This window comes from Fulmarus glacialis, unplaced genomic scaffold (genome assembly GCF_000690835.1).
Source record: "Fulmarus glacialis isolate BGI_N327 unplaced genomic scaffold, ASM69083v1 scaffold13469, whole genome shotgun sequence".
Lineage (NCBI taxonomy): Eukaryota > Metazoa > Chordata > Aves > Procellariiformes > Procellariidae > Fulmarus > Fulmarus glacialis.
The window spans coordinates 1-20,220 of NW_009232728.1; the positions used below are offsets into that span (position 1 = coordinate 1).

The 20,220-nt window shown below is 40.9% G+C and overlaps 1 protein-coding gene across 1 annotated transcript in view; it reads left to right on the plus strand.

Moving 5' to 3' along the window:
* Nucleotides 1–10,059: 10,059 nt before the first annotated feature.
* LOC104082074 (glutamate receptor 4-like) overlaps nucleotides 10,060–20,220 on the plus strand; it is a gene marked incomplete at its 5' end in the record, with an annotated part of 23,184 nt that continues 13,023 nt past the window's right edge. Inside the window, 4 exons of the mRNA XM_009585044.1 lie at nucleotides 10,060–10,113; nucleotides 12,104–12,262; nucleotides 14,063–14,230; nucleotides 15,876–15,980. Of these exons, the coding sequence (XP_009583339.1) occupies nucleotides 10,060–10,113; nucleotides 12,104–12,262; nucleotides 14,063–14,230; nucleotides 15,876–15,980 (486 nt within the window). The remainder of the gene's footprint in view (nucleotides 10,114–12,103; nucleotides 12,263–14,062; nucleotides 14,231–15,875; nucleotides 15,981–20,220) is intronic.

The window sequence follows — 20,220 nt, forward strand, 5'->3', positions numbered from 1 at the left end:
GGGGCTGGCTCTCAATGTTGGGTTGTGTACTACGTTGCTTGCAGTATATGTTCCCTGTTGTGCTGTTTATCATTATTCGGAACTGGGCCAAGATTATCATTTTGCTGCTGTTTTATGAGGTGATAAAATCATTGGTCATAAGTCTAATCTGGTATCTGTACTCGGCACTGCCGTCATCTCTGTACCTCGGGAACCACCTCTTAGAAACTATTAGTAATTACACTTTTTTCTCCTCGGAGAATGAATTTAAGGGGGAGACAGGATGGGACACGTTCTCCGGCTTGTTCATCTTCCATATCTTCAGAAACTCCTTTTTCTTCTATCCTCTTCACGAAGATGTCCACAATATTCCCTGAGAATTTTGAATATCCTTGGGATGTTCAAACAAGCGTGTTCAACCCAAGAGGCTGTTGGCTTTCTTTGCCATGAGGGTGCATGACTGGCTCGTGGTAAACCTGTCTACCAGAACCCCCAGGAGCTTTCCTGCAAAGCTTGTTCCTATCCAGTGTGTACGCAGCCTGTCCTGCTGTGTTTGTTGAGTCAGGCTGAGAGTCAGGCCAAAAAATAAGGCACAGATCTACACAGATGAGTTTATTTGTTTCTCATTACTCTGTTTGCACACCTATAGGTAGCTCTTGAGATAAAAATACCTTATGAGTGGGTGAACTGTGTATCATCTTGTGTTGATTCTTGCAAACCCATAATGTGCTTGCATCAGAAACAGCTAGAAGGAATATCAGGGTGATAAGATCAACCTCTGTGCTACTTTAAGCAACCACATCTAAAAAAATCCTTCACTAAGCCAGGCAACATGCTTCTCCAGTATTTAGTTTCTCACTCTCTGCTACTAAATACTCTTCTACTTCTTCCTAATTTCAGATAGTCCTCTTGGGCAGGTTTTTATTAGGAATTGAGTTTAACTGTGTCTCCATAATGACATTCATGCAAAGGTCGGCAAAGCAAACTGAAAAACACGAGTTAACTGTAATTGCATTTGCCTAGGACCTTTATGTTTACTTCTTTCTGAAAGAGCATATTGCTACTCCTGATTTCTGTTTTCTCAGGGTTTTTCATATACATTAACTTTTGCAGTGTTTGTTTCTATATTTGTACACACAGATACAAACATAAACACATAGACATACAAAGGACTGTTCAGAAAAAAATGTTTCTCCTTACTACAAGAATGGCAATGGATTTCCTTTCTTTTTCCAGCTGTAGCAGCTCCATCCTCTCCCACCTGTTGCAATCCAACAGAGCTCAAACCTCAGCACTCTGTGTGTTAGACGTCTTCCAAGGAGTCCGCTGTGAGCAGCATTTGCTCCTGAATTTTGCATAGTGAACCAGTTTTGTTGTCAGAGATCATCAGTCTGGCTCCTGGTCTACCAGACAGGCTGATTCCAGTCTTTTTTTCCTGCTCCCTGCCCTCCTGGGGCTGCGAGCTGCGAGCGGCAGCAGCACGGAGAGGCCGGGGCGAGAGGCAGACCTGACGGGCTCTGCCTGCCTGCCTGTGTGGTGCTTAGCTGCAGACTGGGGTTAAACCACAACACCTGCCCCTAAGAACTAAACGGGATGTTTCCCAGTAGATAGGCACCAGTTTTCTCAGCTCTGTCAGTGCTCTGTATCAGCAAGATTAAGCCTCGCTGCTTATCAAGGGCTGTATTTGCCATTAAACACAGAGGTGAAAACTGCTATGCAGCATCTGGCACATATTTAATGCTTTGATGTACATAGCTGAATTGATACATAATAATAAAAAGAATGTACTTTGTACTTTGTAATATTAAGAATTAAACATGGATGTAAAGTTGTCACATAGCAAAGTATTAGCATCATTAATCTTATCTTGTAAAAATTACAAGCCAATAAACTAATTAATAATAGCTAACAATACTTATCAACAACCATGATAGGGAAGTAGCTGCACAGTGTCTTGGACGCTGTTCATAGCTGTCTAACTCACTCAGTTTTTCAGTGTGTTGTTTGACATCGCTGATCCTCAGCTTTCCCAGCCTTAAAGAGCCTTGAGATATGTAGCTGTTAGCACTGAAAACGAAATCTCTCTGATGGGTAAAATGGAGCAGGCTGTCACAGCAAGACTGATTATTATTATTACCATCAAAATGAAAGAGAGTAAATAAATGTGTGAGTGGAGAAAAGTGCAGAAGCTGACGTATTTCACTCCGTCTTGGTCTGCTTTTAATATTTTGCCACCAGAGTGCTAAACCTGAAAAAGTAATGTTTGACTGCTGAATTTCTCTAAATTGATCAAGTTGTAAATTTTGCTGCTTTTAAAAGCATGGTTTTTCTCATCTTAATTTCCAGTGTATCTACTAGCTGAAGTTAGCAACTGGCACTTTTGCAAATGATATTTAGATCACTGGCATAATTAATTTAAGATAATAATAATAAATTAAAACATAGTACTTTAATAAATTACAACATAATGCTTACAGGAAGACAGAAATTAACCAGATGAATTAAACAGACTATCAGCTCAATCATTCCTCCACAATTTCTTCTGCTTTCCTGTTTTTCATGAATGCAGCAGCACATTGGCACAAAGGATCACTAGCATAACACAGATAAATATTTATCAAGAGATTGCGTTGCTTTTAAATGTAGTTCAGTTGCGTAATGAGGATTTCTTTATCCCTTGAGTCAGAAATGGCGTGGACTTCCCTCGTCTCTCACTGTCTCCAGTTTTCCTCTATATCTTTATGATTTGCATGAACAAAATGCAGGTTTAGTTTTGCTCACACAGAACCACAGGAGCAAATCATTAGCCAAAGAATTTGGTACGTGCACGGCACACAGTAATTTGGGCCAGTAGCAGCATTGTTGGACTTACAGTATTTCAGGGACATAGTAGCAGCTCTGTGTATCTCTTCGTAGTCCCAGGGGGGTTGGGAGATTCATAAAGTGCCTTTTCCTCATCATTCCTTTCTCTCCATGCTTTTTTTCCCTAGAGGTCTATGGAGTTGCTTCTGAGCAACACTAAGCAACTTCTCCTTGAGGGAGCCAGCTGCCGGCACTGCCACCGACATCTTCCTCACCCTGCAGAGCCAGGAGGGACTCTCTGCATAGGCTCATTTTCTGTGAAGCAGCTGGGGTTTTGCACACAATAATAGCCCCACACTGCACAGTAATAAAAATACATTTTGTCACTGTACCACACAAGTGATGAGGTTTGGACCTGAGAAATAGGTTATTTCAGTTACTGAAAGAACAAATAGGCAGTAGAAGACAAAAGATGAATACAAATGGTTCGGGGGATTTGTAAAATGACCTTCTTCTTACACCCTTCTTCTCTTTCCTTGCCTCCTTTTTCCCTATAAGTCTGCATATCCATTTAGCTCTGAGTGAGCCTTTCACAGAAGTAGGCTTTGAATGCAGCAGCAGAAGAAAGCAACCAGCCATGCTCAGGGCACTGGTTAGTGGCCTTTGAGCCACCTCTCCAGGTTTTCTTCCCCGGCAGCTGCCCGCGCCATGCAGGGCTTTGCCCTGTCAGTTGGTTGTGGGCACGGGGGCTGTGTGAGAAGCATCCTTCCCCTCTACTCCGCCATGCATGGGGCTGGTGTGTGCACTGCTGTGCTGGCTCAGCGCCTGCCTTCACAACAGAGAAAGAAACGCCGATTTGCAAGGAGCCACTTGTGATTTGTTTGTTGCCTTCTTTAACATCTGCTCTGGTGGCTGTAGGCTGTTAACAGTCCACCCTTTCCCCAACAACAGAGCCCTTTTCGCTAGCACTAGCTGTTAAAATTAAGCTTGTTTCTCAATTGCTTTTTTATGGCTTTGTAAAAGATTTATCCTTGCTTCAGATATTGTATAAAATCCCATTTCAGTTGTGGTTTATATCATCACCATTTCTGCTACAATATTTCAGGTCAGGTCTCAACCTTCCATCTTTAACAAGTCTCCACACCTTTTATATTGTGTTGGACAGACTTCATTTTATTGCAGGTGTTCCTTTTCTTAAGGCAGTGGATTGTGACAATAGCAGAGAGGAGAACCTTTGTTAAAGTCCCATTGGTAATGCACAGCTATCGCCCTTTGAAGAGATTTAACTGAAAATAAGTCCTTTTCATTCCAGCTGTACTGACCTCCATCTTCTGGAAATTATAACAAGGGACATTTCATGCTACAGAAGTTAAGCATTCTTTTAAAATGAGTTATATGCAATATCCATTTCGTAGTAGAGAACAGAGGATGACTTGGGGCCTGATTCTCTGTTCAGATGCTGATGTAAGTCTGGAAATGGTTTTATCAAAGTCAGTGAGCTTGCCACTCCTGGGAAAAAAAAAGAAGAAAAGAATCAAAGCAGACACTGGTAGGTATTCTTTTCAATAGTGGAATAGTTTCTGAATTTCCTAGGCCAGGCTATTGTTCAGCTAAATGGAAAGAACAGTATTGTATGATAAAGTCACAAAGTTCAGAGTTGTGTCTAAAGCCTAAGTTGGATTCAGATCTCACGGGCCATGCTTTTACTACACTTTAAAGTCAGTGGTATAATTCTAGTTACTTTTGATTACCACTGGAATCACTGAAATCAGAATAAGGTGTTTTCTTAATTGCAGCATGGTAGATCAGCAACTAAAAATTCTCACAATGTACTATCCTTTTTAGTGTCTTATACGTAAATGCATTTGGCAATGTGAATAGAGCCTAAGGCTGATTTTTTTTTTTTTCCCCAAAGTTCACCTTTCAACAGACACTCACATACAAAATGATATTTGGAAAAAAAAAAAAGAAGTTGCATTAGGTTCTGAAACAACCTTGATAGCCTAATGGCCTTAATATTTCACTTTCTTTGATTCTATCCTGTTGCATTTACTGAAATGAAGTATTCACTAATAGTGTGACTACTGGATAATACACGGAATGGCTCTTGTCTTTCCTGTAAATGGCAATTTGGGAAGCAGATTGTATTTTCTTATTCATTCTTCTTCAGAACTGTGTTGATTATTTAATAATTTCTTCAGTTTTACAAATAAGAGTATAAAAGAGGTCCAACTCTAGATGCTAGCCACCTTGGTCATTGAATTAAAACATGCAAATCAATATACAAAAGCCAGTGCAGCATCCTGCTTTCCCCTGCTCTCATCCTTCCCCAAAGAATTCACAGATCAGCTCACCCTTCCCAACACTTTCTTCCGAAAATCTCCCTGAGCAAGCAGAGGTCACCTTAAACTCTCACTGTGACAAAAGCCAGGTGCAATATCTCTGTGTGGTATTTAAGAAGCCAAGAGTGGGAGTACAGAGCAAAATAAATGTTTAGAATGTGTAGGTGAAGAAGTACTACGTGAGGGGGAGGAATGGATCTGATCCCACTTGCTCAGGTTGCTGGCACTAGGACAGTTTTGAATCAAAGCATCCTGAAGCAATGAAAAGGACAGTTACACATACAGAGGGTCCTCCCTGACCTACCATGACCCTGGCCTACCATATCAGCAGTTTCATGGTGTATCACTGCTTACATGACTGGCAAAGCCCACCTTTGATGCCTAGACCTGTCTCAGGTTTTGCAACTGGCCAGGGTGAGAGCCAAGCCAGACCTCCTGCTCCCTGGGCAGAACCACCATGGGTGCCTGTGGCTGCGTCACCCTCTCTTCAGGGCCTTCCTTTTGAAATGAAGACAGTTCTCACTGCTCAACCTCTTTCTATGCATGGATCTGCCACCTGCCCCACAGATGCTCAGGGCCTGTCCAAGAGACTGGGGCCCACAGGCACACAGAGCATCTTAGTTGGTATCAGGAGCGTGCTCTTTTGAAGTGAATCTCCTGATTGTGGCCATTTACTGTGCTGCATTTCATATCAAGTGTGGACTCAAAATACGTGAATTGGTTTCTCTTGGATGATGCCAAACAAGAAGATGTGCCCAGAAGCACCCCTGAAGTGCACCGGCGCCCAGTGTGAGTTCAGTCTGGTGACCAGGTTAGAAATAGTCCAGAGTAAAACCCTGAAATGCGCACGCTGTGGATGCCAGCTCCTTAGCACCAACCCTTTGCTGTACAGATCCTATCCTACGGACTTTGCTGCATGCTAATGTAGATGTTAGGTGATGCAGCTCTGGACGGTAACTGAGCTTGGCCCTTTGGTCTGAATTTAGGGGTGCATGAGGAAGTACCTGGGTTTTTAAGGTGCCCCCAGACTTAATGAACTTCTATAGCAAAGACTTTCTGGAACACTCTCTCATCTGTCAAAATCTATGTCTTGTTTTTCCCTTTCAGAATAGATTTGCTGGATCTTGTACCCCTCCTCTCTGCTCTACTGTAGAAGAAAAATATTATTCCCCCACTCACCAGCACTCATCTGTTTAGTTTGTGGTTCAGGGCAATATCTACTGTTACGTGTATGGAATGGCTGAGGTCCCATTTCTGTTAAAGCTCTAGTCACTGCTAACCAGTTAAAGAATAGTGAAGAAAAGTGTGAGAGTTTGCATTCCAGACTAAGTAGCTGTCAGAAACTCCTTCTCTTGTTATAAAAGACTTAAGTTCATTGCCTCAATTTATCTCAGTGCAGAAGTACAGTATAGAGGAAGGTGGTTCTTCAGGTAGCGAGAATTCATATCCTGTGTATAGATCATGATCTTCAGCTTTGAGTATTTGAGAGAAAAAGGTAACTGTATGTATATTTTGGATATTCAAAAGTATGAGATGCTTACAGAAGGCTGTTTCACTAAACAGGCACTTTTTTCCTAAATCATAAGCAATTCCTGATTTGCAAACTGTGTGTGATCAAAAACCATAAACACTTTCAAATTCAAAATCAGAATTGTATCCAATCTTGGTTGGAAATACAAGCCATATAGCATCATTTCTCTTCTCTGTCTGCGTGATCAACATTCCTAGGGTGAAATTCGTCTCAGTTAACATTAGGGATATAAAATGTAGGTGTCTACATCAGAGCTAATCATCATCAACTCTTTTTCTAGTCAGTGCAGAAAAATATGCACTTTCAGGGCACAAGCTGTCTAATTAATTTTAGACACGTGCTTTAGGTTAAGATGAATCATTTCCTCAAAGTGCCTGCTCTTTCCACTGACAATAAAGGAAGTTAAGACAACTAGATGATAGATAAATGTGTACCTTTATCACTCACCCTAAAAGACAAGTTTTGAGAGAATACACTGAAAAATTCAAATGTTTTTTTCAAAAATATTCTGTATTGTTCACATTAAATCCAGGAATTCTACAGTCATTTCTACACGCATTTGCTAGGAGCAAGCACAGAAGTAAATCTGGTTAATCGTTTGCAGTATTTACTCATTTTGACTGTGGCAACTATGGACATGTATCTAACATACCTCAACAGTTGCAGGTTGATCATGTGCTTGTTTTATTTGACTGATGTGTTGCAATGATCATCACAATTTGTGTTACGAAACCAAACCAGGGAACAGATCACTAAGGGTGTTAATTGCCAAAGCTACGTCAGCTTCCAGGAGCTCGAAGGGAGCTGCAGTGATTTGCCCAAGCTGAGGATCTGGTTATCAGATCACATACATCTTAAATCATGTCAGTCCACTTACATTCAAACTGTGATACTGTAGTTATTTAAAAATGTGAGGTTTTAATCTATATCAGTTTCCCTGTAATGGGGAGGCAAACGTATTTTCATTACCATGCAGTGCTGAAGGAGTACAGATGTAAAAGCATTATTGGTGTCAGGGATCACATCCCTATTGAAGCCATTGAACCAGCAGGGGTTTGAACCCTTTGTATTCAGTGCAAAAAAATGGCTTGATAGCACCCTCCTCACATGTGTTGAGTTGGTGATAGGGAAAAGTGTGATTTCTCCCTCTGCTGCCCCCCAATAAAATGGTAGCAATGGTATTTAATCACTGATCTTAATAGGAGTTTGATTGACTCCAAAATAAGCAATTCATTTATATGAAGGGTGACAAGCTGGTCATGGCTTGGGGGTGTGGTGTCTTTTGGGATTTGTTAGCTTATGTTTTGCTTTTTAAATAAGATCATTTTAGCTACAGACTATAAATACGAAATAGAGGTTGGGAAACAAGAAGAACAAAAGGATAACAAACTGCTTATTCACTTTTGTCATGGTTTAACCCCAGCCGGCAACTAAGCCCCACACAGCTGCTCGCTCACTCCCCCCACAGCGGGAGGGGGGAGAGAATCAGAAGGGTAAAAGTGAGAAAACTCGTGGGTTGAGATAAAGACAGTTTAACAGGTAAAGCAAAAGCCGTGCACGCAAGCAAAGCAAAACAAGGAATTCGTTCAGTGCTTGCCAGGCAGGTGTTCAGCCGTCTCCAGGAAAGCAGGGCTCCGTCACTTGTAACAGTGACTTGGGAAGACAAACGCCATCACTCCAAACGTCCCCTCCTTCCTTCTTCTTCCCCCAGCTTTATATGCTGAGCATGACATCATAGGGTGTGGAACATCCCTTTGGTCAGTTGGGGTCAGCTGTCCCGGCTGTGTCCCCTCCCAGCTTCTTGTGCACCCCCAGCCTACTCGCTGGTGGGGTGGGGTGAGGAGCAGAAAAGGCCCTGACTCTCTGTAAGCAGTAATGAAAATACCCCTGTATTATCAACACTGTTTTTAGCACAAATCCAAAACATAGCCCCATGCTAGCTACAACGAAGAAAATTAACTCTATCTCAGCCAAAACCAGCACAACTTTATTACTTTAAAATAATGAAATTAAAACAGTTCTGACAAGATGCTTATGACACATCCCTTCGATTTTCCCTTCCACTCTGCTGTAGAAGCAAATTGACTTATTGGAACAACAGAACCGGGAATCAAGCATTTCCAAGTCTTAATCCAGATTTAGATTCTGGATCCTTGGGTTTCTTTGGCCAAATTATTTAGTCCTTCAGCAGCTCTCATCTCCAAAATGTGATAATAATTATTTTTTGCTGCACTGGGAAAAGGGGCTGCAAGGCTTAGTGAATGTTTGTTCTGTCTTTTGAACATGAGGAGCGCATGAAGGCAAGAAGTTGCCAACTCTTCAGGACAGGGCCTAGAGCTACGATTTCAAAGCCGGAAAGGAGACAAATCTTTAAGTTTCCCATTATGTATTGAATAAACTGCACCGCATGGAAAATTTTTGTCTGTATCTTATTTATTCACTTGGAAGGACATTAAAATGATTTGTGGAGATGAGTACATGAGGAGAAAAAAACTCACATATTTGGGGTGCAAGCAGACTTTTTCTAAATGAGTGGTAAACTATCAAAAATAACAGTTAAAAGGACTCTTTACTGGTATTAAATGCAAGCTGCATGTTGCAGGTATTACTGTTTCTTTAGTAAAAACAGCTTTAATCTGTAATGAAACTATTAACACCATTTTCTACTGACAAAATATTCTCTCCTCATTTTTGATTTTCAGCACAGTAAATAAGAAGTATTCCCTCATAGGAATGGCAATAATATTGATACAAGGCATGGGTTGACATAGTTTTTTTCTAAACCCTGTCATTGATCTTGCCATATCAGCACTGTAGGACCTGCACATCATGGTTGTTCCCTTTTTGCATCACTTGTTATGTTTTGGTTAAACCCTCAAGGGCAGCCTCGCTGTCCGTTCTTGCTCTGTCCTCGCTCATGCCCGTTCCCAAAGTCTTTAGCATATTAGTAAGAGCTGAATAACAGTCGTAGTACTTGACCACCTCAAGGGCAAACAGCTTTGATGCCAAGAGATGAAAACCCAGTTTGATTAATAAATTCCACACTTACTTAAAATGAAAAGGTACATCAGCAGGTAGGGTTTCTAGCTAATGTGTGACCTCCTCCTTCTGAATTTGTATCCCATACTTAATTACTTTATTTGATAAAATACTATACTACAGTAACATTTTCAATCATGTGGAAGACACTCAGATTGCCAGTTCATTACTCACTTTCATTTTAACTTCTTCCCATGTTTAAGCACCTGGAAAGTTATAGCTACCTTATTGGAGAAAGACTCTCAACATTATATTGCTGATGTTATATATCTCAGAATTTATGTCTATCTGGCTATGAAAACACCTTTCTAGAGAAAAAAATATGACATTGTTTTTTCTTTTTTCTTTCTTATTTCTCTCCCACAGATTGTGAGTGTGGGAAAGCATGTTAAAGGATATCATTATATTGTTGCCAACCTGGTAAGATACTTTTCTAGAATTATACCCCTGCTCGGTAAGTGAAACACTCAGTTTTGCTTTGAAGCTAGAGCACTTCACACAACATTTGCCATTTGTCACTAATATGTGGTTGCACATAATACATTCTTTATGGTGTGTAAAAGGACTTGGTTTTGTTGTTACAGCCATCTAGACAAAAAGGGCACAATGTTACCCTCTTAAATTTTATCTAAATCAATGTACCATAAAGAACTGCTAAGTGTGTCTTGTGGCTGAATTAGAATTTACAGAACTACACTATGATTTTTGACTTATCTTTTTAATTTTACTAACATAACAATTCTCGAGGTAACTTTTCTACGTTCTCCAGGGAACATTCATTTTGCTGTAAGATCAACTATTTCCAGTCAAATCACTAGTTCAGTATTTTCACTCTAAGTCTAAACTGCATATTCACACAGATAATGATCAGGAGAGGGCAAAGAAAGAGTAAATGCAATATTTTATTATTAAAATAACCCATTCTTTTAGCTGAAATACCTGCCTGGCCAAGCACAGTGAATGTAGGACAGAGTCTAATGTATGCTTTAAATTGTTTTCTTTTTACTCTCCCTCGAGGAATTTTGGTTGACATGAAATATTTTATTGTGCTTTGCTGTACTTGTACCTTAACATAAGATCACTTCAGATTATTTTTAAAACCTCAGGCATTTTAAATGAGACATATCTATTCTCTTAGGTCTTACAAATTAGATTTTCAGCATTACAAATTTATAGTTCCCCAAGTAACTTTTCCCATGCAAAATAGTTGCTGTAAACAAGGAACCGAATGTTGCAGTGAACTGCTAGTGGGATATACAGTGGAGACAGGCACATCTACTCATCTGCTTCAGCAGGGCACACGTTGCTATCTACTGGCTGTTCAGTAATGTGGATAATATGACTTCCTCTTGCGTCACCTTTTATATTTACTATCAGTATCCTTCAGGACATGAATCAAATCCCTGTCCTTATGTCTCTGCCTGTTTCGCTGGGGTATTGGGTCAGTACCCCACAATTTTTTTTCTTAGATCTTTCTTTTTTAAGTTAAGTGTGATAATACACTTCTATTTGCAATCATAAATGCCGATCAGAATTTAAGAAAATAAAAATAAGATACCTCTGAGCTAGCATTAAACATAGCAGCTAAGAAAGGAGCAGAAAGATTCATGCTTGCTTCTTAGCTTGCTTTAGCAGTTTGCATTATGCGGTTTCTTGAAGTTCAGTTATGTCTCCAAAGGCAAATTTTACTAAAGAATTGGTCTTTATACGTGCTGAACAAATTAGCCCGAGAAACTAGTAAGTCAGGAATTGTATGTATTTTATTTTTTCTTTCAATGTTGGGGGTTGCTTTAAATATATAGCAAACCCGAGAGCTACCACCAGCGTATTTCACAAAAGTGTGATTCTGATGCTATATTTTTCTTGCACGAACAGTGAGATCCTCATGCATTGTCTCTGTCATCTAATGTCTATTATATTATCTCATTATCTCAGACACCTTCAGCCTAAATAATGAATCCTGGAATAAATGTATTTACACAAAAGTGTTGTTCATTTTGCAAACATGCAAAGAAACAGGGATATATCGGTTAAAGCACTAGTACAGTGCTCATTCAAATCTGTCAACTTTGATGGAAATTGGATTAAGGCTTTAATATTCTGCAGGCACTTTTCAGTTGATTCGCCAAAGGCATTTCTTCAAAAACTGTCTGCCATTCCCAGCGATGTGTTGCTTAGCTGTCAAGACCGCCCTAGCAATAATGTGGGAAATTTATTTCTTGGTTTTGTTTCATTCTTTATTACACAAATGGAAATTATGAACAAAGGTTCAACATTATTCTCTGGTTTTAAATCTTGGCTCCTAATGGAAACCTGCTGCTGTACATTCTTTATGCTGCCTTCTGACCTAGAACAGATTGGACCCACAGTGGTGTACGAGGACAAACAAAATCTTAAATTGATTTTCTAGGGTTTCAAAGATATTTCTCTGGAGAGATTTATGCATGGAGGAGCCAATGTGACTGGATTTCAGCTAGTAGATTTCAGTACCCCGATGGTAACTAAGCTGATGCAGCGCTGGAAGAAGTTGGACCAGAGAGAATACCCAGGATCTGAGACCCCACCAAAGGTACTGGCTGATCTGAAGCACTACCAAAGATATCACTCAAGTGTTCTAATTTCTAATTAACGTCATTGAATACATGAATGAAGACCTTAATATTTAGGCAGAGGAGAATGCAGTTTATCTTACTGTTACTGGCAGCTAATTATGCCTATCCTTATTATTGTATGATAGAAATACAAACTGCAACACATTTCACTAATGTACTTTAATGTCCTTTGTCACTTATTCTCCAACTTCATCCCTTTACTGACAGGAATTAAAGGTCAAATGCTTAACTGACAACTTAATTTCAACCAATTTTACAGGAATTAGTCTAGTTATCTAGATTAGAGTGCAGAGCTTTCTTGACAGCTGAATTCTTCTGTATATGACATATAACCACAATTGTAAATTTACTACCCTTAAATTTTCATTTGGTGTTTCCTCAGGAAATTCTATCCACCTCAAAACCTGGTGTAGTAATCATTTTCAGGCACAATCTTACAGTGTAATTACATCCCAGTGTTCCTCTATCCTAATTCCTCACAGATGGATAACAAAATATTTCTCTCACCTATAATTTTCTTGGCAGGCAAATCACAGCATAGCTATAAATATGACTTCATCAAAATAGTTCTGTTATTATATGTAGTAATGCATATCAGACCTAGTTGAGACTCGGCTTCTTTGTGCTGGGCACTGTGCAAAGATAAACAATCAGCCCTCCCTCGGCTGGCAGCGTGGTAGGTTGGCAAAGTCTAGAGAAAGTATCAACATGGATAACACAAAGCATAGCTACATAATTTGGTGAATATTCAATAAATTTATGTTCTGGACGAAAAAAAAAAACCAAGGATGCTGTGGGGTATGGCATGCAGACATCCCCAAGTACTGGTGACAGGAACAATTTAGCGTATAGGACTCCTTGCCACATGAACAGGATTGTGCTGGCTCCTTCTGAGAAGTCAGCATGATTAATCCAAATTGCACATAATTCACCTATGGATAACCAAAATTTGAGATTATAAAGATAAACCATGTCCCAAAGAGCTTATAAAATGGAAGACAAAGGAAAAGAAGGAAACTAGACTTCAATAAGTGAATTTAAATTTTGGAAGTTACATGGCATATCAATAGCAGCCCTGGGCACGTGAACAACTTCTCCTGGTGCAGTATGTCCATCAGAGGACCATACTGAGAAAATGCCCCTTTGTTTATGTGGCGCCAGGCTAACATCTGGTGAAGACTTGCTCCACACATTCCATTTGGCATGTTCTCAACCTAAAGCAGTTACTGTAGTTAGTGTAGAAACACAGACCGTTCAGTGCCCTATGTCATTCAGAGAGTCAACACAGGTTTTCCAGTAGGAAGAACATACCCTTGATCATTCTTAACAATTCCAATAGGCTGGATGTCTGCTCATTAGCCATGCATTTTTTCAGTTATATTTTCTCGGTGAGTTACTGTTTCTTTCTTTTCTTTTGAGTAAATTGGGTGGGTAGGGTTGTTCTCTAACATATAAGACAACTGGAAAAAAAATTAAGACTTGAATATCTCCAGTTTAATTGTTTCTTTTAATAATTCTTCAGAGGCAGATTTCTCTACCCTAAGAAATACAGTTTTAAAGCTGGAGCTACTGAAATGTACTCTTCTCAGTCCTGCATTTGTTCCTTAGACAAAATTGCTTTTGCTTTTGAGGACACTTTTTTCCTAAATGAAGGTGTAGAAACTACTGCATAATGAATCAAACTAGAAATATCTGAGACAGCTGATTTTTGTAAAGACATGCCAACTCTAAAGCGGTGTGTGTGTCCATCTATTTAGTATACATCTGCATTAACATATGATGGAGTACTTGTGATGGCTGAAACTTTCCGTAATCTTAGAAGACAGAAAATTGATATTTCAAGGAGAGGAAATGCTGGTGATTGTCTTGCTAACCCTGCAGCCCCATGGGGTCAAGGAATTGATATGGAGAGGACATTAAAACAGGTAAGGGTAGGCTTTATTCTAGTGATCTTTGTGAATATTGGATACTAGTTGTACACTATAAGATTTGGAAGATATTATACACAACGGTAGTAATGGGAGAGGAGAAATTTATTTTTCAGTTGCCATTTGGAAACAGCTGGGGCTGTTCTTGTTGTTCTGGTTTATAACTTGGAATGAAGGCAGAGGGGAACTGCTACTATTTGAAACTACTATTAGTTCCATTAAGAGAGTTGGGACTTCCTCCACTGAACTGGTGAGCTCATCTGTTGCTTTTGCATATAACCTGGGTGTACAGATATTGTCATTTAAGGAGAAAGGTATAGCTACATAATATAACCTTTCAAATATGTTTCTGTCATCTTGAATAAAAGTAGATTTCTCCCAGGGAAATTACATAGGTAGTATTTTTTTCTCTAAAAAGAAATAACCCAGAGCTATTGTTCTCTGATGTCAGGATTTTGAATTCCTGATGAATATGGATGCCTAGAAAGTTCCAGATCTCTGTCAAGATGATTTAGCCTTTCCTTTGAATGGGACAGTAAGAAAATAAAAATCCTGCTGTAGAATTTAAATCATTGCAAATGAGCAGGCTCCACTCAGGAGAAACTGCTGAGGAGAAGTGACTGCTGACAGAGCTGGCAGCTCTGTGCCTGGAAGCCAAGGTTTCCGTCCTGGAGCAAAATCGGCAGAGATAGAAACGGACAGAGGGAGGGAGGAAGTGGTTTAAATCCACATCCTGACTCTTAGGGATAGAAACAAAGCATTTTGTATGCTTCACATACTCCGTGCAGATGCACAGATCTGTAACAATTGTGAGAAGCATGAAGTCAGGCTTCTGTGAAGTCAGGCTTCATGCGGACAGCATGAGCCTTCGAATCTGGCCAAAGAGGTTTGCATGGCCGGATCCTGATACAATCAAAGCCAGCAGCAATATGGCAATGGCTTCTTTGGGATGAGGACCACAGTCTGGATATCCTTTGGTGAGGCAGTAAAGCACTGAAAGAAAAAAAAGGAGTTCTGGTTTCAGCTGAGACACAGGTGGTGGAAAACTGCCACAGCCAATCTTATGGGTTTACATCTGTCCTTCTCTACTCTGAGGCTTCGAAAACAGTCTTTTCAGGCCCTATGCATGTCACCCATCTTCTGTGATAGTAAATTGCTTTGCTGGGGCCAAGGTTGTTGTCAAGTTTACCTTGATGAGCAGTATATACTCAATTTATACATTTAATCCACCAGTGAGAGCTAAAAAGATATATGAGCTCCGGCCAAACATCCTTTAAGTTCATTTTATGTGATCCAAAATATTCTGCAGCAGTGATGAGAACGGTGAAAAATGTACTTCTCTTTAGGACCTGCAGCTGGAAAGTGTTGAGCTGCACAGCACGAAAGAAGAGAAGGTCCATTGTGTGTCTTTGTTAGCACTTAGATACTGGCATATCTAAGCCTATTTTGAGCATGGTTTGACATGAAAAAGGAATACAAAGGAAAAGTAGCCAACTTTTTTGCTTTATAATGCCTGTCTATTCTAGAGTAGTGTTGTTATGGTAATCTAAGGACATAGCCAGGATAACTTTCACTGCTGTGTGACATTTGGAATAAAGAATATAAGGCTGGATCTTCATGATGCTTTTTCTTCCATTTGTAGGTTCGAATACAAGGATTGACAGGAAACGTTCAGTTCGACCACTATGGTCGCAGAGTTAACTACACCATGGATGTCTTTGAGCTGAAGAACACGGGCCCTCGGAAGGTGCGTGCTGACAATGTTTACTATCCTGGTATCATATAAATTAGTTACGTATAATGAAATGATTATGCAAACTTATATTAAACTGGACTCTGTGGTTTAAAAAAAGATAATATATTGAATACATGGATAATATTTCTGGTGGAAGCAGATTTAAACTGCATTTTCTACTAGATACTATTATTCAGTGCAACAAATTGGGAAACACAAAAACAAGTATGCATCTTGGAGAGGTGGGATGTCAGTCAGTCAAGCATACTAATGAAAACCAGCTGGATGGCATGTTGCTAGGCTGCTGGGTGATGGAAAATGGTCAGAACTCTGAACAGTAGATATTTCTTGTATCTTATCCAAAGATTTCTATCTTGCAAATTACTGGCATTTTTAGGTGGGGTCGTTTGTACGTTCTGTGTAAACATGAATCATAGGCTGTAACTAACACTGGGCTTTTAAGGGGGAAAGGAGAGGAGAGAAGAGGAAGAGGGAATGCCCTGAATACTTACATTTTCTGAAATTAATTGCAGTATCTCATCCTGTGTGCTTGATTGGTTGCTTGTAAGCAACTTAAGCAAATGCACATTAATATATGTCTAAGCGGATTCTCCATGCCTGAATGCATATAGTTTATCACTCAGCCCAATCACTTTGAAAAGATAAGCCTGGGTACCTTGTTAATCCTTTCTCTTCCGTGCTGAAATTTGTCCCTTTTTCATAGTATCAAACAAATAAAGAGCAGAAAATGCGCTCAGGTTCAAGGATTTTAGTTCCTTTGGAGGCACTGTGGCCTGTTTTGTTTGCAAGGTCATCATAAAAAGAAAAAGTGAGAAGCTGATGGTGACTAGGAGAATCATCACTGCTTGAGTAGGGCCAAGGCAATCAGAATTGAATTAATCACTCCTCTGCTGTCGGGCCAGAGGTGACAAACCCAGTAAATAATACCCCAGGTGAACTGTGTGTCCCCAAAGACAGTTACATGCCACAGTGATGAGGAGGCAGAGTCTTAAGCTACAGACCCAGAGCAGAATTACACATTGGGATGAACAAACTGACAGTATATGGCTGTATAGAGCTGTAGACCAACACAAAGCATGTGCCTGTGTATGAGGAGTATTGGTGCAGTTGCCTTTTGAAAGTATGACAGATGGCTGAAGAATAAATTGGGAAAGGTGGGTCTGTCTTCCTTCTCTCTTGGGAAGCCCAGTGTCTCCTGCCAGGCAACGTGTCTGACCTTGCTGCCACGCGGGCTCCCTTCCTGGCTGCACTGTCGGCAGCCAGCAGGATGTATGGGTGGCTGGGGTGCATCCAAGGCAAGTGGTGAAATATGACCTTTCCGTCCCCAATTCCCAATCGTACAGGAGGGAAGGCAAGATGGAAAAGATGTGGTTAATTAGGTCACAACTTCAGTAACTCATTAGGGAGATTGCTTGCCAGCAAACTGTTGAAAGTGGCCTATTGTTCCTGTTTCAACATTTGTCACCTGTTTCGGGAGAGATGTCTGGCTGGCACCACTGCAGGGATGTCCCCACCCTCTCTTCTTGCCTGAAATTTGAGGGGGAGGGTGGCTGCAAAAAGAGGAGCTATGTCTGTGCTGTGCTAGAGTCCCAAGGTGCTTTTCTTACCTTTTCAGGCATGCCTCTCTGCCACTCCTAAGCCATTACCTGTCTTTGATATAACAAGCCATAGCAGCTTTGACAGATCTGGGTACTCACAAGAATTTATTTCTCATGTATTACATAGTATTTTATATGTGATTATTAGACCAATTCTATGCTCCAGCCTGACAAATCCTATATAATATGCGAGAAATGGCTATACTTAATTGAACTAAGAGGCCTTCACTTTTAATGTCTTCTTCTCATGTCTTACATAACATGACTTATGAGTCACCCGGCAATATCTTTTCAGGACTAGCCTTTCCAGTCAGAGCAACGCATGCCTCTGATCTTTAAAAAAGTGATTTTTGTTGCCCACAACTTTAAGGATGTGAACAGAGCATTATAAAATGGCACAGCTAGTCAGAGGCAGACTTCCATATAGTTTAATAAAATGGGAAACAATAGCCAATGCTCATATTAGTTTCATTTATGCAGCATTTCTTACTTGGTTCTTGTCTGCAGAACAATAACAAACCTGCCAGTGAGGGGAAAGGGTGTGAGGAGAAAGATCATGGAGATGTAGTGGGATGGCTCCTGTGACTGGAGTGTTGCAGCGGAGGGATACAAGCTCTTTAGGAAGGACAGGCAGGGAAGATGCGGGGGGGGAGTTGCCATTTACATGTGAGAGCGGCTGGAGTGCATGGAGCTCTGCCTGGGGATGGATGAGGAGCCAGCTGAGAGTTTATGGGTTAGGATTAAAGAGAGGACAGGTCAAGGTGACAATATAATGCGTGTCTGCTCTAGGCCACCTGACCAGGAAGAACAACTGGATGAGGCCCTCTACAGACAGATAGAAGCAGCCTCATATTCACAGGCCCTGGTCGTCATGGGGGACTTCAAGCACCCCAGTATCTGCTGGTGGGACAACACAGCAGGACATAAGCCATCCAGGAGGTTCCTGGAGTCCATCAATGACAACTTACTCCTCCAAGGCATAGAGGAGCCAATGAGGAAAGGTGCTGTGCTAGACCTTATACTCACCAACAAGGAGGGGTTTGTTGGGGATGTGAAGGTCAAAGGCAGCCTTGGCTGCAGTGAGCATGAAATGGTGGTGTTCAGGAGCCTAAGGGCAGGGAGAAGGGTGAAAAGCAAGCTCACACCCTGGACTTGAGGAGCAGACTTTGGCCTCCTCCAAGATCTGCTTGGAAGATAAGGGATAAGGCCCTGGAGGGAAAAGAAGCGTAAGAGAGCTGGTTAATAATCAAGGATCACCTCCTCCAAGTTCAAGAGAGTTCCATCCCAATGAATAAGAAGTCAGGCAAAAATGCCAGGAGGCCTGCATGGATGAACAAATTGCTCCTAGCCCAATTCAAACACAAAAATGAAGCAGGAGGGTGGAAGCAAGGATGGGTAACCTGGGCAGAATACAGAAACATTGTCCAAGCATCCAGGGATGAAGTTAGGAAAGCTAAAGCCCAAATGGAATTGAATCTGATCAGGGACATCAAAGACAACAAGAAGGGCTTCTATATGTACACAGGTGACAAAAGGATGACTAGGGAAAATGTGGGCCCTTTGCTCGATGAGACAGGGGACCTGAGTACACAGGACATGGAAAAGGCTGAGATACTGAATGCCTTCTTTGCCTCAGTCTTTACTAGCAAGACCGGCCTTCAGGAATCCCAGGTCCCAGAGACAAGGAAGAAAGGCTGGAGCAAGGAAGATGTACCTTCGGTGGAAGAGGATCAGGTCAGGAACCACTTAAGCAAACTGGACATATGTAAGTCCATGGGCCCTTATGAGATGCACCCACAAGTGCTGAGGGAGCTGGCAGATGTCTTGAGGACCCTCTCAATAATCTTTGGTTGATCATGGCGACTGGGAGAAGTGTCCGAAGACTGGAAGAAAGTAAATCTCACTCCTCTCTTCAAGAAGGGCAAGAAGGAGAACCCGGGGAACTACACCTTGATCTCTGGGAAGGTGATGGAGCAGCTATTCTTGGAAACTATTTCCAGGCACATTAAGGACGAGAAAATCATCATGAGTAGTCAGCATGTCTGACTTCACCAAAGGGAAGTCATGCTTGATCAACTTAATAAACTTCTACAATGAAATGACTGGCCTGGTAGATGAGGGGAGAACAGTGGATATTGTCTACCTGGACTTCACTAAGGCTTTTGACACTGTGTCCCGTAAGATCTTCCTAGAGAAGCTATTGGTGTATGGGCTGCATAAGCAGACAATGAAGTGGATTGAAACCTGGCTGAAGGGCGAGGCCCAGGGAGTGGTGAATAGTGGTCTGAAGTCTAATTGGAGGCCAGTAACCCTGGAGTCTGCTACCTTGGAGATATTCAAAAGCCATCCCGATACGGTCCTGGGCAACTGGCTCTAGGTTTAGCAGGGGGGTTGGACCTCCAGAGGTCCCTTCACACCTCAATCATTCTGTGATTCTGTCATTCACCATTCATCATGTCAGCAAAATTTAAAAAAAAAAAAAAAGAGGGAAAAAAGTAAACAAAGCATATACATATACATGTACATGCACAAGACAGTCTAAGATTTGGATCCTAAATTCCAACTTGGGCAACTAACATGAAAATTGATTATAAAAAATTTTGAGTATTCTGTTGCCCTTAGTGACTCGTGGG